This window comes from Poecilia reticulata, chromosome 15 (genome assembly GCF_904066995.2).
Source record: "Poecilia reticulata chromosome 15, P_reticulata-male-v2, whole genome shotgun sequence".
Classification (NCBI taxonomy): Eukaryota; Metazoa; Chordata; class Actinopteri; order Cyprinodontiformes; family Poeciliidae; genus Poecilia; species Poecilia reticulata.
The window spans coordinates 13,438,498-13,464,158 of record NC_088844.1 but is presented as its reverse complement, the minus strand read 5'-3'; the positions used below and the strand labels follow the sequence as shown (position 1 = coordinate 13,464,158).

Here is a 25,661-nt window from a genome sequence, read left to right as displayed (position 1 = left end):
AACTAATGACGGCAATATATATTTTAACCTTGCAGCGTGATTCGCTTTCCCTCTCGCATGGAAATTATGTTCTCAAACGTCGATTGTTTGTTCTTTGTCGGTAACTCGTGATTTCCTTTCGTTTTCCTCTGTAATCCAGCTGATAACTCCCCACGCCATCCGTGTTCAGACTCCCCCTCGGCACATCCCCGGCGTTGTGGAAGTCACGCTGTCCTACAAGTCCAAGCAGTTCTGCAAAGGTGCCCCTGGGAGATTTGTCTACACTGGTGAGTCAGAACCTTCTGTTCCTGACTTTCTTTGTATTTTACAATCTTTTACTCTACTCTATCTCCCTTCTGTCATTGGGGTGGAGACCTCAACTATCTATTCTAGCCAATAATAAAGAGATGCGGCACACAAGGTGTTCTGGCTGGCTTGTCTCTTTTTGTTTTTTAAAGCCTTTCCAAAAATGATTTTGACTGATTTGGATTTTTCCTTCAGAACTATAATATAAGAAAATAAAAGAGATGCAATCAAGATTTTTTTTCCTTGTTCTTCTGCCACGAGCAGTCGATATTTTTCGAGAGCAAATGTTAACATCACATCATGTTTGTGAAAGAGCATGTTAACAGCGTTTTGATATTTTAAAGGCAAAGAGATTACAGAGTTGACATTTTGAACGTACATCAGCATGCTTCCTTAAAATTCCCTTTAAACACCTTGCTGATATTGTGCATGGCTAACTCAGAGTCTTCTCAAAATCCAAACTTGTCAAGTAATCTAGAGTCAATTTCTCTGCTCTTGTTAAGTGATGTGGTTCGATGAATGTTAAGTAACCACGATCCGGTAAGGTATCATGCCAAATTACAGCCCAAAGCCTTCAAGGTAAATCTTTCTCCCAATCGTTTATATCTGCCATTAAGTATAACAGATTATGTTTTAGCGTAATTTGCTGGATTTATAAGTCAAGCGTGGTTTCATTTTTTATGAATCAAATAAGAACGTCTATAACTAGGTTAAGTGAGTGAGTGTGTCTGAAGTTATTCACATGTGTGATCAGCATGAATTTGTAAGAGAAAGTGTGGTTCAGAGAGGGTGAGCGAAAGAGGGAGCGTGTGTGTGTCACACCGCAAGTAAAAGATCTGATTATCTTGGCTAACAGAAGGAAGTGGTGGTCTTATCTGTCATCATTGGTGAGTAGACAGAGGTTGTGAGGGTCAGAGCCTGTCTGACCTGGAAGCCTCTGTCTGTTCCAACTCTGGTGGGCAGAATGAAATGACCCCTCCTTCCCTCGCAGCACTCCTCAGCCTTAAGCAAAAGCTCTGGCCTTGAGCACAGCAAGGCCAAAGCTGGGGGCCCCCCAACCCCCACTCCTAACCCCCCCCCCCCCCAACAAAAAAAATATCCCAATCCAGACCTTTCCATCCTGCAGCAGCTGTTTCTCATCAAGTCTCCCTTGCTCTCCCTGATGCCCCAAAACTACTACTCCCCCCCCAGCCCCAGAAACAGCCGTTGGTCCCCTTCTCCTCCAACCGTGCAGTCTGGCCCAGCTCTCCTGCGTTTAACCTCCCTAGCAGGAGTGGAGCAGAGGCCAACAAGACACCGGGATAATGAAACAGGAGTGTAGTGTGACTGCATAAGTGTATGTGTATGTCTGAAAGTGAATGGAAGTGGGGGAGAAAGTGTGAGTGCAAAAGAGTCTATGCGAGTGCGTGTGTGTGTGTGTGTGTGTGTGGGGGTGTGTATGCGTGTGTGTGTGTGTGTGTGTTACTAAACAGCCCTGAGAAGGTGTATAAGTTAAGACATTAATGGCTTCTATAGCACCCTAGTGAAAGTGCCAGGTCCCTTAAGAACAGACCCCATTAGTCACAGAGGCTAAGCGGATTGGGATGATTACCATCAGGTTTTACTGGAGAAATGTGTCCCCTTTCCCTCTATCTTTGTTGATTTTTCTCCCCCCATTCTTCCACTCCGTCTTCCCTGGCTCCTTCTCACTTCCAGTTAGTATTAAGATACAATTACCCCTGGAGGCAATGGTGGTGCAATTGATTAGTGTGGTGAATTAAAAGCGAAAGTCACCAACAGACAGGTCCAACTCCTTTGCTTCCCTTCTCCCTCAGTGGCTCGCCGTGATTGTGTGACGGCGGAGGGTGAGGCTCGAGCGAACGAAACCGTTAAAAGGCAGCATAATGCCAGAATTAGGTGCCACTGATTCCATATGTACAGTAATTGCGAGGTGAAAAGGATGTTAGCTGCTCCTGTCGGAGATTAAAAAGCGAATTGAGTGCGGGGAGAGTGGATTGTGTCTTAAAAAATGAAACAGCTCATTTTAAAACCACAGTTTTTCTTTTTCTTTCACAGCGCTTGAACAAATGGCCTTCACACAGAAATAGATCGGAGTTACACGAGCGGTGAAAGTGAGTGCGGCGACACGGCGCTGTCGAATAGGCGCCAAACGTCACCGTAGAGCAACACGTGTATATCAAAAAGTCGAACTATCAAAGCTTTTTGGCTTCAGAATGCAATCTGAGGACTTTGTTTTTTTTTCCATGTTGACTCCTCTTTCCCCACCGCCCTAATTGTGGAGATTTAACTTGGTCAATTTAAGAAATTATCACAAATTACCAAGAGTCAACACGGAGGAGACTGCAGTCAATTGGAACAGCGGAGGGACACGTCCTCAGTCAGGTTAGCACCCTGGATCGGCTCCAAAACTCACAATCCATTCTCAGAAAGAGAGGATCCTGTAGCGTATGTCAAATAATCCTGTCGGCATTGACTATTGAATGTTTAAAACACTAATGAGACAAACAGACAGACCATATAAAACTTAACTAAGCTGTAGCTGACTGCCTCAAGGAACCTATTTATGTTCTTTAATTGACACTTTTTAAAGGAGTGAGAAGCTATTTTTGTTTGTTTTGCAGCCTTCTAAAAGAGCCTTGTCCCCTGGAGCTTACATGCCTGTCCTCTGTCTAATCCATGTATTGGTTATCCATTGGTCAGGACAGAAGTGGGGGAACCAGCTGTCAGCAAGGTTGTGGAAAATCAAAAGGAGAAAGTTACGGCTGCACCTGAGTCGATATTTTATTTTGCTTTACACTTTATTAGGCACGGAAAACGGCTGCGAAATGGGCTTAATCAAATATCTTAAACAAAGAGTCCCAATTTTAAGCCTCATTTGTTGCCTCCCAACCTTTTCACTGCATACTTATAGAGCTGTGTGAAGGAGCACATCATAAATAAAAATTTGACAGTACAATTCTTCCAATTTAAACTCCTAATTGCATCAGAGCTATTGTTGTATATATATATATATATATATATATATAATTTTTTTTTTTTTTTATCTCAGCCAAGTTTCCATGAAGAACTCCCCTCCAGGGCCAGCGATGATGCAGGCCTGTGGTAATATGGTTCTGCAAGCAGTCCTAACACACTCAGCCGCTATTTATCCTAATCAGTGACATCCACATAACCAGGATTGCTTAAAATGAACCCCTTCCGCGCCCCAGAAAACGCACATTTACCGGGACCCCATTTGTCATGGGTAAATTGAGGGTCAGTAAACTTCGCCTGTATCCTCCAGTGGGGATCCAGGACATGCATCATAACGTTAGGAGAGAATGATTGGCGAAGGCGAGCTGTCACATATTTGTCAGGGGGAAGGGAACATTATTTGCTAATTTCCCAAGCTGGGCACTGACAGGGTGCTTCGTCTTCAGACCTTTGGTGACCAGCATGGCTTCCCGGCTATTAGTACAAGTCAAGTGTTTTTTCTTTTTTTCTTTCCTCCTCCCACTGTAAAGCGGCAGTAATAAGAGCCATTCGTTCGACCTCACAAGACTGCAGCACACTGGGTGAAGGATTCTGGATGAAGCAGATGCCCCCCATACAGAGAGTTGCTCTTGCCAGGCCTTAGTTGTGGCCAGACAGCCTTGAGGGCTGATGGATCACAAAGTTTCCTCGTCAAGGTGACGCTATCGACTCCACTGCACCAAAATCTGACAAAATGGGTATGAGGCAGTCATTCATCAACATAAGGACAAAGGGGTCATGTGTGCTTCACTCAATACCGTTGGAGATCAAGAAATGTCAACCCTGTGAGGGAATAAAAAAGGAAGTGGTTGAGAGTGCTGAAGTGGGTTCTCTGTATGGATAAAATGTTTTGCCGAAGTATTCATACCTCGTTAACTTTATTTGTCCATCTTGTCACAAAGCAACCACAAACCTTGTTGTGTTCAATAGGAATTTGTATGTGATAGACCAACAGAAAACAGCACAAAATGCAAAATATTGAAGTGGAAAAGAAACATGCATTGTTTTTAGAGTACTTTAGAATAAATAATCTGTTAAGATTTAAAGCAGGGTTAGGTTAAAATATCATCATATGAACATAGAAGGATTATTGCAGAACTACATGGACTTCCACCTAAATCCAAAGGCTGGGCAAGGCAAAATGTAATTATTACGGCAGCCAAAAGGCCCGAGGTATCACTGGAGGAGCTGCAAAAATCAACAGCTCACATTGGAGAATCTGTGGACAGGTTAAATATAAGTCGAGTGACAGACGCATACCCCAAAAAAGACTTATAGCTGTAATATGAGAGACATGTCATTCTAAATATCGAATCAAAGAATATACAGATAATGCAGATCCACACTTTTATTCATAAAGAAAATAATCCTATGAATTTTTTGCCTGTAACCTGACAAAAGATAAAAAAATTAAAAAAATTATATATATATATATATATATATATATATATATATATATATATATATATATAGGGGTATGAAAACTTTTGCAAGGCAAAGTACACATAAACTAAATGTTTTAAATTTATTAAGCCAAAAAAACAAAACAAACATGCATGTACATTGGATTTTTACTGCATCTTAGCAAATAGTCCTTTTTTCTCCAAAGCTATAAATAGTGCTATCCAAAAATCAAACACTTCCTGCTCCACTCGTGGAAGGCGGAACAAAATGCAGCGCCTTTCTTGACCCTCCTCTCTTGTGAAAAAAATTAAATAAACAACCAAAGACATCTTTATCGGCACACATCAGATACAGGGTCCTGTGCCGTCCAGCTGGTGAATTGAGCCCATCCTCTCCGCCCTGCCGGCACTTTGAAGTCCCAGACTTACAAGCTGATTAGATGGAGAGCTTCCTTTTCATTTCCTGTCCTGCAGGGCTGGGTTTGGTACTTCACTAGCGAATGGTCAGTGACGGGGTGTGGCCTACCGAAAGATATGTTATAATCAAAGGCATTCAAGGAGGTATGTAAACAGATCGGCTTCTGAGGAGGACCTGCAAATGCACCAAATACTTCATACTCCATTTGCGTATTTAGAATCTGCTCCACGCAGGGTTCTGGAGCCTTTCTCCAAAGCCTATTTTTAAGACGAAAGTCAGCGCAGGAGCGAGAAAGGATGACACAGGCATTTATAAATGTCATCTCCACAGTGAATGGGTTGTAACCGGTTGGCACAACAGTTTTAGCATGTGTCAAGGCGTGTTATCCACCAGCCATCGCCATACCTGCCTGTCTTATTACAACTGCTGGTATTTAGCGCGAGCTCCACAGGAGTGGAGCAGACACTCATTGCCAAGTGAGATGGGCCTGGGCTTGAAGGCCTTGCGAGCTTGTGTGCATCGCGACAAGGTTCCACAGAGGAAGGTCCTTGTGTCCAATTAGAGGGCTGACGTGACACGTGCTCACACTCCCCCACTGTCAGGCAGCTTGTCAGGTAAGCTTTGAGAAGCGCACTGTGGCATTATTCCACAGCGTGTTATCAGCAAGTGACCTGTGAAATCCAGCTTCAGGAAATTGATTGAAATAAGTACTCGCGGTTGAGCGAGTATTTTCACCTATTACTTGTTTCTGAAAGTGGTTATCTTTCAGGAGCGGGGATAAAAAAAAGAATAATAAAAAATGAAGGTTTTAGTGTGTTTTTTTTCTACCAATAAAGAGGGTATGCATTGATTTATTTTTAATTGGGCCCACTTTTTTGTTTAAATGTTAGTGGTTTGTTTGGTAAGGGGAAGTTGTCACCAAGTCGCAGCATTAGTCTTTTGCCACAGGACAGACAGGCAGAAATATGTTCTGTTCTCCTTTCACCGCCTTCCCTTCTTGCCCCATTTTCAGGCATCATCCAAACCCGACGGGCTTTAAAGGAACTCCAGCCCCCCGACCCCCATCCCCTCTCCTCCGCTGCCGCTTTTTGATTGAAATTCATCGGCAAGTTTATTGAGAAATGAATGAGGGAGGCAGCGCGGTATTGACTTTGAGAGGAAAACACAACTCATCTTGAATGAGGGGGAAAATTCACCCGTAATTTAGCCGCCATCGATCCATGCCCCGTCCATGTATTGATCTTCATTTTACAATATTAATTTGCGCTTGCAATCAGCTGTGAAGGGAGCCCATTTGATTTCTGCGGGGCCGGTAATGTGCGAGAGTCCACCGGCGTCCTCGGAGAAGAGGCACACGTGCTTTAGGTGTCATCTAAGAGGATTGAACAGGTGTCTCTGGCACCTTTCTAATAACCCAGCCGATATGAAGGGAGCTGAAATTATGGATGTGCGATCTGTAACATTGCTCCCTTTTAACCGTGTTAATTACATTTTATCTGTTGCAGGGGCAATATCTGTGGGAGACTGTAACTGTCGAGCTTTTTTCATCTGTATTGGCTCAAAGTTCATGAAATTTCAATGAACATTGATCTGTCTCCATTGATTTATCTTAACTGCAGATCTTTGAAATTTTAATTTCCTGTTCATCTCCAGACTGCTGGAGATGGAATCACTGAGTGGTAACTGGCTGCAGTGGATGGAGATGATATGGTCAGTGTTGAAACAGATGAGGTTTGCTTTGCGTGGGCTTGCTGTGAAAATTTCAATTTGGCTTGGTTTGGTTGATTTATAGGTTGGTTTCCACGTCTGTGTGCATGTTTTCTACTCTTCTGAATGGATCTTACCTATTCTGAAGAGCAGCAGCATGACTTCTGATTTCTTTACTTTCCCTCTATGCACACCAGTTTTAATTCCTTGAAGTCACCATGGAAAAGTTATTCGCCCTTTCTACAGTGCTTTGCAGTAGTATTCAGACCTGAAATGCATTCTCGTGTTATCATGTTGCAGACAAAAGCATCAGAGTATTTTAAAATCTTACAGCAGAATCTCAATTGGTTTTTATGTCTAGGTCATTCGGAAACATGGACCTGATTTGGTTTGAGCCACGTTTTATTGCCAGATGTGTAACATTTTGCCTCAAATAGGCTTTATTCCAAGATTGCTCTGTATTTATCTTCATCGATTTCCCTATTAGCAATGATCAGCTTCTGCTGCTGAAGAATAGCATATCCACAGCATGATGCTGCCACCACCCTTTTTCCTGGTTCCTTGTGGGTATGGTGTGTTCAGGGCGATCTGCTGTGTTAGTTTTTCTGCCACTCAGTGTTTTGCATGCAGTTACATTTTAGTCTCATCTTACATGAGCAACTTTTTCTATATGCTTACTTGAAGCAAAATGCTTGACTTTCCTCTCACCACGTTTCCATAAAGAGTGGCAAGAAAAAACAAATGGTTTTCCTTTCAATAGATTCCCCCCCACCTGAGCTGTGTATCTCTGCAGCTCCTCCAGTTACCGTGGGACTCTTCCCACATCTTGGTAGGTTTGCAGTAGCACCATAGACTTCCCGACCTAACACTAACTTTTAACAACTTCATCCTTGACCTGTCAGTTGAGTTCATTGCTTTTCCTAATGCTGTTTGCTCACTGATGTTCTCAAACAAACCTCTGAGGCACTCGCAGGAGAGCAAGATTAAATTACATTAATTAATTGGATTAAGTGACCTTTTGAAGAGAGGATTGATTGCATTGGATTTTATTTTGGAGTATCAGAAGAAAGGGGGCTGAATACAAATTCACACGCAACCTTTGGGATTTCAGTTTTATTTGAAAAAAAACTAGACTTCTATACACTTCTATACATCTCTGTGTAGGTTTGTTACATTAAGTCTCAATAAAATACTTTTTTTTTTTCTTTTTGGCTGCAACATGATGAACTGAGAAAATTCTCAAGGGCAATGAATACCATAACAAGACACCAAGTAATTCCTGTAGAGTGGTGAATTTCAGCTGGAAGAGGTCATTCTGCGTGATGATAGATCTGCATTCGCGTAACAGACTACAGGTGCCTACTGGGCTTCAGTTTGACAAGTCACAAATGCAATAACACTTGAATGAACTTCTTGCTTGTGCTGTTTATCTGTCTCCCCCTTTCCAACTCCCACTCCACCTCTAATTTGTGTTAAGGGGGGAAAGAAAAAAAAACTGCTCAATGGTGTAGGAGGAGTGGAGATAAGCTCGAAGCAGTTAAGTATAATTAGCGAAAGTAATAGCTGGCAAATGGCAACAAGGCTAGGTTTTTATCTCCTGGAAAGATAGAGTTATCGTAATAAGCTGTAATGGCTGGCAGGAATGCTAGTACTCTGTGCAGGCTTCCATTCAGGCTCGTAGACTTAACAAGGAACAATTTCCCTTGAATTTACTGCTTTGCTCAAACATTTCCCTATGTTTATACCCTGATACTGTAAGTCAATACACGTGTTCACTCCACTTTCATATAGATTGAGGGCACACACTGCCGTATTGCCATGTAAGCACTTCTGGCTGCCAGCATCGGCCATGTTCTTCTGTTCCCTCAGAGCGGTTACTCATGTCCCATTTCCAGAGAACACGGAGAAGTGAGCAGCAGACCACACTCATACGCCATGTACAAGCGATCCACTCTACATTTTAAGTAAAGTGGCGGTGACCGAGGCTGCTGAAGGACCTCGCGCAGAAAATGAAGGGAAAAGGGGGGGAAAGATTGAGGCGTCAGATCGAAATAAGATTGGGAAGCGTGCATTCCAGAAAAGGAGGAATTCAACTGCAGGCCTGCCACGGCTGCCAAGTGCGCATGCGGGGCTGCTCAAAAAGAAGGAAACGATACGGTCGCAGCTGCACGAGGAGTCAGGCATTCCATTTCTTCATATTCTGAAACGCGATCATTCGGTCTCTTGAGAGAATTGCTGAAATAGTCATAAAAAAATATTCTACTTCCCAATCTTCAAGACGGTCCACAGTAAAGTCTGCGCATTTTGCCACTTACCATGCTAATTCTGCTCGCATGTGGCCATAATTCTTTAAGTTATCAGCTGTTAAATTTGAAACATATTTGCTGTCACATTCAGTTAGGAAAATTTCTATCATCCTGGAAATTAAAACACGAAGCATCTCTGATCCAGGCAGGGTGAACAGATATAAGGAGTATAATTGAACAAAACGCGCAACCTGTCAAAATCTGTGCAGAAAATGAGAGAAAATGAAAATTCTATTAGTGTCTAATGTTCCCTCCTCCCCCTCGCCGCGTGCTCTTCATCTCTCCGGCAAAGTATTCAAATGCAAGCCCTGCCTTACCTCCCCGTGTCTCTTTTTCTCTAATTATCCATGAGGTCAGTAAGCAAAATGGGGAAGAAGCCAGGAGATCAATACAAATTATCCCTGAGCAAACCAGTGCTGACAGTTTGAATTGCAGCATATGTTTACCCAAAATCAGGCAATTTATCTTAATATCAGGCGAGTAATGCAGCAGGGGTGAGAGGTCACACAATCTCTCCACCTCATAATTACCCGCCTCTAAAACAGGAAAGTGGTATTGATTGGCCGCGGGCCGGGAAGCGGGCGTGACTGGAACGTGCCAGTGACCCCCCACCCCTCCCGCTCCCCGACACCCACCCTCCCCTATCATACCTCCCATAGTTCTCTCTGTCCCTCCGCCTCCCTTCGGCTAGACTCCCCACCCAGCGCAGGATTTATGGGATGTGTGTGGATGGTTTCGTGTTTCCTCGAAGCGACTCAGAAGTCTTACAGAAGGAGTAAGAATGGGTGAAGGGGGCGAGGGAGTGTAATACCACTTTCACTGTTTATCATTGGAAGGTCAAGGAGGACTAAACAAATTTTGGCTCTGGATCATCGCACCACTTTATTGCAGCGCAAAGTTTATGAGTGAGAAGAAGCACATGACGAGGTGTCGAGGACTGAAGTAGACCTGGGAGGTGAAGAGGGTAAATGTGTGGAAACGTGCACGTCAATGCAGGAAAACGTAAGGAGAGTGGTCCCAATGATTCTTGTAAAAGCTCAGAGGATGAAAGGAAATCTTTGCACGGAGAAAAAAAAAAAAAGAAAAAAATCTGCAGAGCAGTGCAGCGACTGCACATTTATTGTCCAGATTGAATATAAGTGCTCAGTATATATCATCAGCAGCTCTTACAGGATTATTGACATTGTCTGTGTCTGTCTGCGCCGGTGTTACACGCTATGACTACAAAACTGTCAACTCATCAACTGACAGCACCGTTTAGCGCTAATGCAAGTCTCCATCAGCTGTCAAAAGCATTTGCATGAAATCAATAGCAGATGGCGGTCTGTGTCACCAATTTCATTACGCCAGGGTTGTTACAAAGATCATCTCCATGATAGATGAGACGGCGACATGCCGGCATGGGGAGATCATGCCTTGTGCTGGAAAACTGGGACTGCACTGAGTCCTGACACCAACTGAGACAAGTTTTAATATATCTTTTTTGTTTTTTTCTTCTTTTTTTTTTGGTCTGTCACCAGAGCGTGGTGCCAACTAAGTCCTCCAAATCACATTCATTGCAGTTCTTAGGCCGGCATTTACAGTATTACAGTAGGGCATCATTATCATTGGAAAGACACGTCAAAAAGTCCACCTCTCCCGTTCTCCGTCTCGTTCTGTACTGTACATCTGTCCGGCCGAGTTCCCAGCATGCCTGGCGGGTTCTGCAGGCCCCAGCTGAGGCAGAGGACAGGAGAGCGTGATGTATCACCCTGAGAGAGCCCACTGACAGCCTCTGATGATGGATGGCCTGATTATGGAGTGCTTTTTACACATACACAATTTACATCACACTGAGCAGCGGGGTCTGGCAGGGCCGTCGAGCACATACGCGTTTTCCACGCGGGGCACGGGCGTTCACACGCTTGCATGTGTGCGCACGCACTCCTGCACGGGTCTGCCACAGTGCATAAGATAAGGAGGGGAGTGGAAATAACAAAAGAAAAGGGGGCAAATTCCTCACTGCAGCCTTGTCATGTAAGATCAATATGGCAGATCAATCCTTTATTAAGGAGAAGATGGCTTCTCCCCCTACATTCCGAAGCAGACCTTTGTCGTTTTGCGACACATGATGACATGTCAAATCAGATTTCCAGCAGTGTATGTAGCTGTGGCGGGGGGTTTATTCAGGTGTGTCTGCACTGCCGAGTTGAATACCACTGTATTTGTAAGCTGGATCTGTGATATCGATTAGAGCCCCCACTTTGTCCATGCTTGAGTACATAATTGCTGTTTGACCATGCTTGAGCTGGCAATTACTGTATTCAGCGTTTAGCACAACTGCTGCATGTGTTCAATTGCAAGAACAAGTTTGAATGAATAGGAAATTAGTGTCCATGTCAAACGTTGGCATGGAAATAAAGTCCTGAGTCCCATTTCAACACATAAAACTAAATCTAAGCTCTTGACCCGACATTACTGAGGGATAGCGCGTCCAAATTGGTTCTGTGTTGTATAGAGACAGCAAAGTAGAATACATTTTTTAGCCCTTGATAACAGAACCACACTTTATAACAAAAGCGGTAAAAAAAAAAAGCAAGCAAATTTTTACTCATCTTACATATTTTTAATGGCACAAAAGCGTCAATGTTGTCAAGTCTTAAATGGCCCACTATAGTACTGCTAAACATTTAAATAACTCACCATCACACCCACCAATAATTGTGCAGTTGGATTTAAAAACAATGTGTTTATTAATATAATATTCAAGAATCTTTTATTCAAAGTGAAAGAAAGATTACACACAGGTTATTACAATGAAGATTTTCAAGTTGTACATGCCAAGTTGCAGAATGGAGCATAAAAGCAATTTCCACTGCAGAACTGATTACTGTTTACATCATAACGGATATTTGGTCACATGTGTGCAAACATAAAAATAAATAAAACTGATAATACATCAGTTTCATGAAAAAGTGCCCTGTTTCCAATGGTAATTTTTATCCACCATAATTAATTGCAAAGAAATAAGGCTGTCCATAGCGGTAGGGCTAAACCAACTACATGATCCTTAGGTCATGACTTTTGTGTCACTGCCCACATCTCTTTGTGCTTGAGATCACTTGTTTAAGACATTTTCCTGCAAAAGCACCAACAAAGAGCAGCAGGCTTTGTATAAACCAAAACCCAGTCCTAATCCGGTAGAATGTAATTTCTGGTTGAAGAGTGCCGGTCAAAGTACTGGTGATGGTCATGGTTAAGTACAAGTGAAGTTACTCAAATGAATAAATGAGAGTAGGTACACAAACTTGAGTGTGTGTGTGTGTGTTTCTGTGAAATTGTTGGGGGTTGCGTTCACTTGCTTATACATTCAGCAGGTTCAGCGAGCTGTGTGGTGTTAATGCTGAAATTACATGCTGAGTAATGAGTGATGGGCCAAATTACAGGCTGAACAATGAATAGAGGCAGGCAGCTCTTATTAGTCTCCATAGAAAGCCATTGATTTATGAAGCGCCTTGCTCGGCGGAGTTACTCTCCTGAAAATGATATCTACATTGAGAAGTGATGTTCTCTATTAAGCCATTCTTTCCCCTTTTGCACTGCTCTCCTCCTTCCTAACCCTCCTCCCCTCGGCCTCTCTCTGAGTGTACACGATTGTTTAGAATCAGGCGGAGCTGTAAGGAAACCTTCAATTACCCATTAGGACTGTCAGACATAAAACGCCCGGCTCTCACCAAAGTCTGGGTTATGATTCATTTACTTTGTGCCTCTGATTCATCGCCCAATATGCCTCATGCCCCAGATTACTGTTTGAGGGGTGGGAGAGATTAATGGCTCCATGGGATCTGCCACCGTTTTTCAAGGGCCCAGTGTTGCAGTACAGTTGGTGCAGAAGGGTGAAATGACAGCAACTTACACTAGATCAATGTGTGGACAGTCTTTCACAGATTATTAAAGCTCTGTTAGATTAAAAGACCCCCGCTATGTAGTTTACTGTAGTCAATATTCCCAAGCAGATAAAAAGGGGGAGGGTCCCTCTAAAGCATTCTTAGGCTGATGTAGGTCATCATGGCTGCTAATGAAATAGCACTTGGTGACACAAGTGTCAAAAGGAACCCCCCCCCCCTCCCCAAACCCCCACCAGAGCTGATGATGTTTCATAAAACATTGTCTCACCCTTGAGTTTTTTTAATTTTTTTAATTAGGCATTCTGAAATTATTTCTGTACTGTAAACCATCACAAATTTTTCAATTAGTTCCCTCATATCTCTGGCAAAATTAGCCCTCAAATGGGTCTAATCTTTATCTTCCCTTTCCTCTCTTCTAGCCCTCAATGAGCCCACCATCGACTACGGTTTCCAGAGGCTGCAGAAGGTCATCCCCAGACACCCTGGCGATCCTGAGAGATTACCAAAGGTCAGTACATTGTCCTTCCCGAGCAGAGAAACGTAGGGTGGTAATGACACAGAGCTCTTCAGGTTCTGAAGGAACAGTTTATATCTTAACCATAGCAGATAACCCTCATGACGTTATTTAATATAAATCCAGATTAAGTTTGTTGGTGCTAATCGGCTGGTCCGAGAGGGGCCATCGCCCGTTGTGTATTGGTGACTGTCCTTGGAAGCTCGTTGGGGGACTAGTGCGCCAGCGGTCATTGGGCAAAAGGCAGGGTACACTCTTTACAAGCCACCAATTCATCACAAGGCAAAAAGAAACAAACTATAGACTAAGTGAATGTGCATGGAGTACTGTGGGAGGAAGCATCAGTAGTCTGGACATTACTCACATATGTAAGGGGAGAACATGTAAACTAGGTGCAAAAAGGCCTCATCCAATACAGAGTATAGATCCTGTACAGTAAAATCATTTTATTGCTGTCCAATTTTCCATATTGATATTGCACACACTAATGCAATGCAGGTCGATAAAATAGCATTTGCTTAAACAGCGGCAACATTTTTGGGACTGAGGTTGTGTTAAGACCTTACAAGTAAACTTTATTCTTGGCCACCAGCTTCAATCTCCAGGGTCAACTAATCTGGATTTACACTAAATGAAGACACCAAAAGAATTATCCCTTTGAAGTAAGATATTTACTGCCTATAATCTTTTAACAGAACCTCCCTTCAAAAATCCCAAACCATCTATTTAATATCTTGCTAATACTCTGTGACAAATAAACTAAACAACATTCCCATCAACGCAGAGCACTGCGACCCAGAGCGCTAACAGCTTTTACTCCACATATGTGGCTCACCCTCCAACCAGCGTGGTAATGGTATTGGCTTTTTGTGTGTGCGTGTGTGTGTGTGTGTGTGTGTGTGTGTGTGGGGAGAGAGGCGTAAACTCTCTGTGTGGTAAAATAGCTCAATCAGGCGTTTTCCTCTCCAGTAGTCTGTGGAGATGGTAATCTGGTCAGAAACGACGCCTGCACCCTCATTACCCCACTCATGTTTTCCTTTCATTTTCTGCGGCTCGATTTGGTTTAATCTTTTGTTTACAGAACCCTGTGCCGTAAACCTTTCTAGTCTTGCTGCAGCTAATAGACAAAGACTGCATGTTATTATGCTCTGGCTTTTATAATGTTTTGTTTTTTATCTTTAAGTTGAAAGTCACATCAGTTTGGCATGACACATCAATAGGCCAAATGAAAGAAAGAACTGAGAATTAGCATTAAAACTGAGGTGTTCACGTCTGTTTTTGTTTTTTTTTCATAAATGCTTTTCTGCACAGTCCTTTTGATTCCTTTATTCTTATTTGATTCCTTTGATTCTTTTACTCTTAGTTTCCCACTGATAGAACCTGTGTGTTTTCTCTAATTGCCACCCCACTAGTAACCATTTTGATGACCAACGCTCCGAATGTGTCAAAAGTAATAATATGACTGATTAGTCAATTCAAGACCCCTCGGCACGCTGAAAAGCGGGGACCACCTCGGAGTTTTAATAATACTGCAGAACCTTTAAAGACCTTATCTATCATATCCCAGCAAGCAACACAACAAAATTATTAATGTCCAATGGACAATTTAATAAAGTGTGATGTTTGACCAAGGCAACCTGGAGAAATGGAACTTCACAGCTAGTCTTTGGCTCAGTATATGAAGTGTTTCAATTAGACCTGGTCCCTGTGGAGACAGGAAGCTACACCTCGACATGAAATGTTGCTCTAATTTCAGGTGTAAACGTTGACCAAAAGGTGAAGTTCACTTACCTTTCATATCTACAACTCTGTCTCCGCTGGCAAGACTGTTTGAGTTTTACAGAGTTTTCAAAAGTTTTCACCCTCTGTTAAAATTAAAGCATGATAAATAATTTCAAAACATTTGTACACATATTATGTTAAATATATCTGCACTAAAATCACTTCAAGTAAAAAACAAAAATGTTGCAATAACCCGACTGCATAAGTCGGGTTATTGTAAGTATAAGTATAAACCGAATCAGTTTGTCTGAAAACTGATTAAGTCATATGCTTAATATATCAGCATATATCAGGCTGATATATATAGTTAGACTATATCAGCATGCTACATGAAAGTTATCCAAATCTGTCAGACAATTATGGCCACACATGGCCATCTTTAGATGGACCCACGGATTTTACGTTAGATTTGTTTAGAGAGTTTTAGCTTGGTCAGTGCAAAACTTTAATTCTTCTCTTACAAAACTATTGTTTTATTAATTGGACAGTATGCTTGGACTTCCGGTAATGTTGACAAACTAATTCCCACTTCATTTTGATGTTTTATGATAAAGCTGACTAGTATCTGATATATTTCCTTCCACTTTGAAAAATGAAAATACGCAGTGCCAACTGAAGCCACCATGTTTCAGTGTGTTGGTTATGTTGTTCATTTGGTGGTGGGTGTTGTCTTTGAGTCAAACTTATCCTTTACAATTGTGGCCCAAAGTTCAACTTTGGTTTCATCTGACCACAACAAATTTTATTTGAAATAAAAGGTGACTGTTCTTGCAGCCCAACTCCTTAGTAAATATTTGAAGATTAGTGGAGATGTAGGATATATATATACATTTTTTTGTGCTTTTTTAATGACTGATAATTTTGTAATACAAAATCCTTAACTTGTCAGCGAACCAAAAGATGCAAATGGAAGTGCAATAAAAATCCTACTAGGGTGGCTGAACTTCAGATTCACTTTAATCAGTAGAAGATGTCCAAAAAATAAAATTCTTAAATTAAATCAAAAGGCCTTTTAACATCAAGTATTAGGTTAAGGTTGTGAAGGTTATTGCACTTTTTTTTAATGATCATTTTAATTTGAAGACTTATATCTTGGCTTTTTACTTCAATTCTATGTGGTGAAAGTTTGTTGAGGTGACATACTGTTTTATCATCAAAACTTTTGCACATTATAACAGAGTCCTGCACCCTTTTGAGAGCCACTGTATATAAACAAAGTCCACATCTTTTCTGCAACCAGAGACACAATGTTACATGGTAACATGGCTTTATTACAGAGAAACCTTGAATACAAAGCATGGCTGGTTGTGGGACAGATTTTGACACTGAGACTGAGATTAGTTTCCTGGGTGAGCGTATACTTAATATAGCACGGTCTCCCGGCCTTTGCATGAAACAATCAGAGAGTGAGATGAAACCCTGCACTCCCAATAAACAACATAAATATTTGATTTGCTCTCTAATGGACCCAAATATGGGGTTCAGGGGGCATGTAAATGATCCCACGAAGTGATTCGTCATTGTTAAGCTTGCCATCTCAGGGTCAGCTCTCGGGGTCAAAAGCACATTCCCAATAAAACAAGCCTGCGGCGGGCCGAGGCTGCTGCGCACATTCGGAATGAGAGCAGAAACAGAATATAGAGAACAGCCATTACAGGGTGCAGGTGAGGCAGGGAGACTCTATAAAAAGAAGATAAAGCTGGAGGACGGCACGGTGTGCATTAGCAGAAAGGCAAATCGACACCAAGCCCACTCACCACCTCTATCCGAGCCCCCCCCCCACACCCCACGTCTCCTCCGTTCCCTCCCTCCCATGACTTCACCCTCCAGTTGATAATATTACTGCGCTATTGATTTCCACCAGCCTTCTCCCTGGGACCAGTAAGACACGTGGTAATTGTAAGGAGACAGAAAGCCAATATGGGAGTGCTCATGGATAGCAAGGGATGCACGCTAATATTGTTGCTACACAGAGAAAAAAAGGGGGGAAGCTGCCTCTGATTGAAGTTTACCTCGTAATTCTAAGACAACATCGCAGATGACAGCCTGACCCTGTGGGAGGAGAGGAGATATAAAAATTCAATGCAAAGTCCAGGGTGAATATGAAAGTAATAAGTGTGAGCAGTCAAGTGATGAGAAAGGAGATTGGTTTGCGGGCATGGCGTTAAGTGAAGAGAGACTTTAGAATTCACCCTCCTTTTTAAGATCTTGTTATAAAACAATTTTCTATTCATAATATAAAAAAGACAATTTATAATACCATTTTGTGCCCTCTGGCAGTAATGGACAAATAGACTGGATATCACATTATATCACACTCAATTTCTCTCCTCTGCAACAAATTAGATTCATTATAAAATTAAAAGTGGAAACTCAATATTGTTTTATTATTAAGCTGATTGCTTTGGATTCTTTTTGTCCCCCCCTAAAATGAGCATAAGCCCATTCTTTTCCAATTCTTTGTGTAATCCACAAGGAGAAAATATTACAAATGTGTTCATGTCAAGCAATTACCCATGTATTTAAATGAATCTCTCTTCCTGTGCTCTTTGAAGTACCTTCATCTAATGGCCCTATGCTTCTAAATGCATTCATTACCTCAGGCTAGAGCTAACAGAGTAATTGCCTTACAGTTTTATAATGGCATTAGCACTCCAAGCTACATAACCTAGGCCCTCTTTTATTAACTGTGATAATATAAATACAACATCCATGTTAATCTAGTGCTTGAAGACTCCTTATTGTTAGAATTTTTTTTTTTTTTTTTTTTTACAAGACGTCATTTTGGATTTCTTCCCCTCAATTTTATGCCTCGGCAATAACACGAACCGGCTTTTAAATCTTAGGTGATCAGTCATCGGAGCGTTTGTTAGGAGAGCACGAGACCTTTTATGCAGAACAGTCCCAAACAATAGCCGAAATCAGTCACGCATTTGTCACAGAACAGCAGAAATCATTCGAAGCCGTTAATTGTTTCAATTTAACATGGTGTGTTCAGATATGTCTCCATGACAAGAAAGCCAATTACACTTATGCCGGAGCAGCATTTGAGATTTACATGGAAATGCCCTCGGAACGCTATTCCGTGCTAATCGTATTCACAGCATGAGCTGATGCGCATGAAGGCGTCTCGTCAGAAGAAAACAAACTTCCTTCCTTGATTGGGTGCAGCACTTCTCATCATCCGCCGATATGACTAGGTTGCCACTTAAGCATAGCCCCGGCGAGTCAGCTTGGTTAGTTAAGACACCACGCGGTAAACGACAGATTAAGGATGAGGCAATATCGTTTTCTCCCCTCCTCTTTTTCTTTTTTTTCCCAAGCTGTCCTTATGTCACTGCTGCAAAGTACCATATGGACAAGGAGGGAGAGGACGTTTCGCGGAGAATGAAACATGGCTTCCGAATGCGACAGTCTTAATTGCTTTAATTGTTGTTTAAAATTGAGAGCCATGTAGGAGATCTTGAAATATGATAGAATAGATTATTGGTAATTATTAACTGCAGACAAAAAGAAAGGAAACCACTTTATCTCACTCAGCAAGAGAGAGAAAAATCTGTTCTGCCTGATGAGAACACATCAAGACAGCTGGTACTCTCATTTAGTCTACCTGCTTCACGACAACCATAATTCTTTATTTGTATGCAAACTAGATGCATGCAACGTTGAGCATACACACCAATTTCAGAGGTAAATGCCCATTCTAAGAGCCACCCATCCGGTAACTTGGGGTGGATTAAGCGATATGTTTCTATAAGAGAGCATGGCACACGCTGCAAGTGGCTCCTACAGCGATTCATCTTGATAAATCAAGGACGGTGGCTAGCTATGCTCCTTAGGATGAAAGGGGGGCCCCCTTACACACGCTGCGTACACACACTGCATACGCCGTGCCGCGGAGACGCAGGCCAAGTCTTGGAGGCCGCTGTTTGAAGGCGCGAAGGCTGTGTTTACATTCATTTACGGCAGCTGCCGTCTTAATCCCACACTGCCATTGCCAAGTGATGGAACACTTCAGACAAATTACCGAGGCCTGCAAAAGAAAACACAGTGAATGTGGGAAGAAAACAAGCACCATCTGAGATGTTTCTAGTGACAGATTTGCATTGCTTTTAACCGGAGTTCTAACAGCACAGTCGACAAATCTCTGCTCTACAGCAGGTGACAACAAGAGAGCATTTTAAAAAACACACACACACAACAGCCATGACTGCAACTTGCCTTTGTCAGATTAAATGCACTCTTAAGAGGAGGAGAGGGTTTTCATACAGCAAACTGCCTTCTGTATTATGGAAAACAAAGAGAGCAGCCTGGTTTCTGGAGAGGGATTTAATTGTAAGTGCTGAATTCAAAGAGCCGATACGATAAAGACACACAAATGGGCCAAACCCCACCTAGCCGAAAGCCCAAAACAGAGAGTGTGTGTGTGGTTGACTGGGTGGGGGTGAATGGGGGGTATAGGGGGGGTGCAGGATCCGGGGCCAACTCATTTTCACCGTTAAGAGCCAAAGCAACACAGCTAATCCGCATTGTCAAGCGGGGGCAAGCATGCAGACATGGATAAGACCACATCCTGAGCATCCGTGTCCCCAAGGCACGAGCACCCAGCTCTTGCTGGATGGGAAGTCATTTGTGAAGTCCTTTGCAACAGCCAGTCAAAGAGGTTAATTGAAAAATTCCTTAATGTCATTACAACAGAACTAGATTAACCCAGAGCTAATTCACTTTATTGTTCTGAAGAGAGGGGACTCTGCACTGAACTCCGGAGCAAACGTGAAGCCCGGAATCAGGGGTGAGGTGTTGTTTTTAAAGGACTATGCCAGTTTAATTAAGATAGGGAACATTATTCACTGCTCTGCATGGTTGGAAGGAGCAAAATGGTAGTGCTGTATAAATTTACCTCCAGTGCCTCTTAAATCTAGGTGGCTCTTATTTATGTAAACATTTCATAGCACTTTTTAACACTGTTGTTCATGTTCAACTCTCTGCGCGTTATACTTATTCTGCATGTACAGTGACGACACTCCTCCCCACTTCCCCCTCAAAAGTAATAAGAAAACTAATAATGGTGTATATTTTGTTGGATCATCATCTGATGCCTTTGTTTTTTAGCGTTTCAAACTAATTACAATCCTTTTTTTGAGATTTGTGCTGATGGGATGGTAAGGCTCCTTTGTAACATGTTTTCAAGTGCATCAAACATTTTCAGAGGGCCTAAGGACCTAAAAACCTGGTGCTCTGATGCTCCTTGAACCACTTTCCCACTATTTGGGTCCACTGAATACTGGCATTATTATTTAATTTGAGCTGGACGCTAAAACAAACATTTTACACTATTATTTAAGGGATAAGGGATACAACTGGACTGTTTTGACTTGAATAACCTGTTGCCTGTAGAAACATGTTAATCACTGCAAAAATCTTCCTAAAAGCAGGGGTCTTCTCTTTGGTTTGACAGAGGCCTCAGGCTAAAAAAAAAAAAAAATCTCTGTTGTGGGAGTTGTATTTATTTCCTTTCCCTGTTTCCCTAATCAGGAGGTGTTACTGAAGAGGGCGGCTGATCTCGTCGAAGCCCTGTACGGGATGCCCCACAATAATCAGGTACCTCAGAAATCCTCTCAGCATGTCTGATTTACACATAAAGAATTTTTGATGACATAATTAAGGCCCATATTCAGGACTATATCTGAAGGAATATAGTGCCGCGAGTCAACTCAACAGCCATGTATTATGCATTAAAAAAACCCTTTGCCTTCTTTTTTTGCCTCTCAGGAGATCATTCTGAAGAGGGCAGCTGACATCGCAGAAGCCCTATACAGCGTTCCCCGCAACCACAACCAGATTCCCTCTCTCGCCAACACAGCCTCCCACGGCATGATGGGAGTCAACTCCTTCAGCAGCCAGCTAGCAGTCAACGTGTCAGAGTCACAAGGGAATGACCAAGGTGTGTGATTTGGGGGGCTTAGCTCCATAACTTAAAGGTGCTCAAAAGGGGGTTGCAGAAGGATTGCAGGTGCTTCTAAGAGGAATACCCAGGGACTTACAAGAATATGGCAAATATGTTCTCCCTTTTGTCGGCTTCAAATAAAAATAACTAATAAAAAATGGCCTAATATGAAAAAAGGGATTAATCCAGTCCACGAGTCTTCTCTCATTTTTTTTTAAGGAGGGGTATTATGTATTTCCCAGGCACATAGCAACATTTCATAGCACAATCTATTAATTATGTTACCTTCAGCTGTTATTAAGAAAATCTTGTATATATCAAACAAAGCTTAAAATAAATCTGACTTTCTAATTTGACACCTTGAATTTGAGCCTCTGTCTCTTTAAGAAGCTCAAATTCTTTCCGACATGCCGCCTTCAGCACATTATCACAACCGTGCCTTTCAGTTGTGCCGTTTATAACCATTCTTATGAGCATTGGACTGAGAAGTAGTTCATATGATGAGCTCAGCCATACCCAACTTCCACCAGATGTTTGCTAATTGTTGTTGCCACCAGTGTGGTGGAGCGCAGTGGGGGAGGTGTGGGGGGCGAGGGGTGCTCTGTGAGGAGGAAGCTCGGCTGGATACCGCGGCTCCAAGGAGGAGCTGTGTGTAAATAGGCGGTGCTTTGTATGAGCAAGCATTTTAGGCAACCTAAATGGCTGGCAGGGGTGCATGAAAGAATCAAAGCAAAACTCCAGGTATGTTTTTGAACTTGATTTAAAGCTAAAAATTAAATATATTTTACATTAAAAAAAACCCATTTGAATGTGGAACTTGCAATAATTCTTGATAAAAAAAAATAGAGATGATTTTTTTCTGGCTGATTCTGTCTTTCATAAGGCTTTGAAATGCCAATACCAATTTTAGCCAACTATAATTTTGCTGTACATTATGCAGATATGTAATTCACACATTATTGATAAGATATACTATAGATAATGAACAGCATCCAAAATACTTCTGTCTAGTCTTGTGTGTAGATTAATAATTATTTATACTCAGAACAGACGTGATGTCATGCCCTGTGTGTGCGAGACAGTGTCTGTAAAACTGTTTTACATCTAATTTAAAACAAAGAAAATATTATGCAGCTCGCCTTTTAAGCTGTCTTCAGCATCTTATATTACCTATCAACAGGATTAGCCAGACTAGGATTATTAAAACAGCCATCTATGTGTGTATTCCCTGTGGAGAATGTAACCGACATTTTCTACTCCAGCATGCTCCATCAGATAGAGAGGCTGAAAGCTTAAAAGGATAAAACACTTCAACTTTGCTTACCGTTCAGACTTCTTATTAGCTCCTGAAAGTCTTGCTCTGTCACAGCTTAAAGCTGCAGTAGATGATAACGTTCATTTAAAAAAAATGTCATTTGTTAAAGTTGCCACTATGTCCTGACAATATAATTTGAGACAGATAGTCTGTGAAAAAATCTTGTGGTCCTATTGCCATTTGCAGATGTATACCACTTCCTATCAGAAACAACCAGTCAGAGCTAGAAGGAGGGTATTAGTGCTGTCAATCAAGCTTGTGTACGCACCGCTCAAGATTGGTGGTTTGCTGCAGCTTTGCTAGTGGAGGGCAAACAACTTACTGCTACATTAAGACCGATTATCTACCGCTGTTACTAGCAGGCGCATTGACAACAGGCTACGCGTTGGGAAAGGAGCTGGATTTCAGCAGAGAGCAAGATTTACTGATCTGTCAATCAAGGAGGATCTAAGGCCCTCCTCCTGGCTCTGATTGGTTGCTTCTGATCAGGATTGGTGTATTTGTGCAAACAGCAGTAAAACCACAGGGATGAGGCAGAGGAACTTGACTTTTTTCACTGATTATGTCTCATACTAAGCTGCCACAAAATAATAATTTTAATAAACTCACTGACCCTGAAAATAGACAGTTTTGGCTGTTCTTTACTCAGTAATAGCGTCCACATTTGGGAGTGTTGCTGTATGACGTGTTCAGTGACATGGAAAAAAAAATCTTTGAACAAGTCATCAGATTTTTCAGTGCATCTTTTTTAGCAACTTTGCATACTGATGCAAATTCTGGAAAGATAAAAGAAATGTGTTGTTTCAGCTTCCTGCCTCTCTTCTGTTACTCCAAAGTTGTTGCATCGTTTACGTTCTTCATTCAGTAACAGAGGATTTGTCAGTGAAGCTTTGCTAGCGTCTCGAAAACAGAGCTATCTGATCATAGAAACATCACATTTCTCGCTACGTTGCTAATAGAGATCTTTGACTGTACCAGTTCATTTCCACTGCCATTTACTTTCAATCACCAGACAATGCCTCGGAAAGAAAGGAATGAATGAATGTCCTTGTGCTTCTTCCATTTGTGTTATCCAGTTGGCTACAGCCGGAACACCAGCAGCGTGTCCCCCAGGGGCTACATCTCCAGCAGCACCCCACAGCAGTCGAGCTACAACACAGTCAGCAACAGCATGAACGGCTACGGCAATGCCGGCATGAACCTGGGTGTGCCAAGCTCCCCGGGGTTCCTCAACGGATCCTCTGCCAACTCCCCATATGGAAGTAAGTAGCTTGCCACTCTTGCATGCTGTAGTAGCACTAAGTTGCTGCTGATTTAATTCCAGCTCCTGCATTCATTCACACCTCTACGAGGCGTTTCTGAAAGGAAAGGGGTGCGGGGGCAGAGGGGGGTGAGCGCATTGTTGATGGTGATAATATGTAAGTCTTCATTCACAAAAGCTTGTTTAGTTTCAGGACTTTAGAGAGCACATGTGGCTTAAAATTGTGGAAATATTAGGTTTACTTCACCACACGCCACCTGTATTTGTTCAGCCGGACCAAAATGTTGATCATAGGGGCCTGTGAGTACTGATCATGTGTCCCCCACCCCAACCCTTCCCTCCCTGACAGTAACTCTACCCCAGCCTTACCTTAACTGCCCTCTCCCCTCTCAAGCACTACTCACAGCACGTTCTCACTCTCACCCTCCCTCCTTCCCTTGCCCTCCCTGTCGTCTCCGCAGTTAAACAAAAGAGCGCCTTCGCCCCTGTGGTCCGACCCCAGGCTTCCCCACCCCCCTCCTGCACCAGCGCCAACGGCAACGGACTGCAAGGTGAGCCCCCCTCACCCCCTCATCCCTTCCCTACGGACTACTGGTCAGATACCGCTGCTCAGGCCTCTGTCCGGTTTGGTGAGGGATTAATCATTACAAATATATGCATTTTGACAGGCCAATTTACACCTTTCAGTTCACATTCAGGCACACACTCTTGCAGAGAGCATGCCCACACACACGCGCACACACACTCTCACACACACGCAAACAAGACAGCGCAGGTTTGAAAGTGACAGTGCAAATGTTTATGCATACATGCATCCTCGTTGCCCTTACATACAAATGATCCGCTCCGATGTCGCAGGACAAGACCTTCGGCGAATTGTTTTAGTAATTATGTTTATTAGGTTTTGTGCGCGTGTCATGACCAACATGATTGCATTGAAAACAAGCTTAGCTGGAGCGCGTGCCCCAAGATTAATAACATTGGGCTTAATGAAGTGGGAAATTAAAGTTCATCTTGCTACACGTTCATACTTATTAATACATGTTGTGCAGAAATTAATGAGCAATGCCTTGCCATCATCTGCGCTGGCAAACTTAAAAGCATTTCAACCATGACTCTACAAATATACTGCGAGCAATACGCTAATACATCATCCTAGCACTTCACTAGTTGCCTAATTGTTAAAACATGTGAAAATACTGAATATATAAACTCTTAGGGCGAGCTACAGTTGCTAATGATATCCAAAGCAGATGGTCTTAGCGCAATAACAGGGAGCTACTTTTGATCTTGCCTAATCTCTATTGGATAATGACGTGAAGGCAAAACTTGAGTCAGTGATAAAGAGAGAGGGGTGAGAGAAAGGAAGGAAGTCGCAGAAATGAATCCGAGTGGGAGAGACTGAGCCGAGTTGCGGCATTGTGGGAAATGACCGTGTTGTTGCTCCGTCGTCACCACAGCCGGCTCTCCTGGGAGTCTGGGCCACTGTTTGCCATTACCCCGACGGCAGGAGAAATATCACACATAGCAGGAGCGGCGTGCTGAGGGCTGAAATGTCAGAGCAGGAGGGAGGTTAGGGGAACGTACAGCGACGAGGGCCGGCGGACACGGCAAACACTCGCAGGCACATGCGCAAACAGGCACATTTAAAGGCTTACATCCACGCACTTGTGCAGCATCAGGTGGCTGGACTCCGAACAAGCACGCACTGACACGCACACTGCACACATACATGCACTCATTTTTTTTTCTTCTTTTTTTCAGTTTTGATCAATTTTTAGATCAATAAAGCCAAATGTGCTGTAGCCAACCCAACTAATCTGC

At 42.6% G+C, this 25,661-nt stretch overlaps 1 protein-coding gene across 6 annotated transcripts in view; it reads left to right on the top strand.

Moving 5' to 3' along the window:
• The window catches only part of LOC103476771 (EBF transcription factor 3), an 87,578-nt gene that overhangs the window by 61,149 nt on the left and 768 nt on the right, over positions 1–25,661 (top strand). For 3 of the 6 annotated variants that reach the window (XM_008429336.3, XM_008429335.3, XM_081616605.1), the window contains exons 10-15: positions 140–266; positions 13,438–13,526; positions 20,850–20,915; positions 21,087–21,258; positions 23,653–23,838; positions 24,299–24,466. In XM_008429336.3, the coding sequence (XP_008427558.1) occupies positions 140–266; positions 13,438–13,526; positions 20,850–20,915; positions 21,087–21,258; positions 23,653–23,838; positions 24,299–24,466 (808 nt within the window). The remainder of the gene's footprint in view (positions 1–139; positions 267–13,437; positions 13,527–20,849; positions 20,916–21,086; positions 21,259–23,652; positions 23,839–24,298; positions 24,467–25,661) is intronic. The other 3 variants (XM_008429339.3, XM_008429338.3, XM_081616606.1) reach the window with 1 other exon arrangement.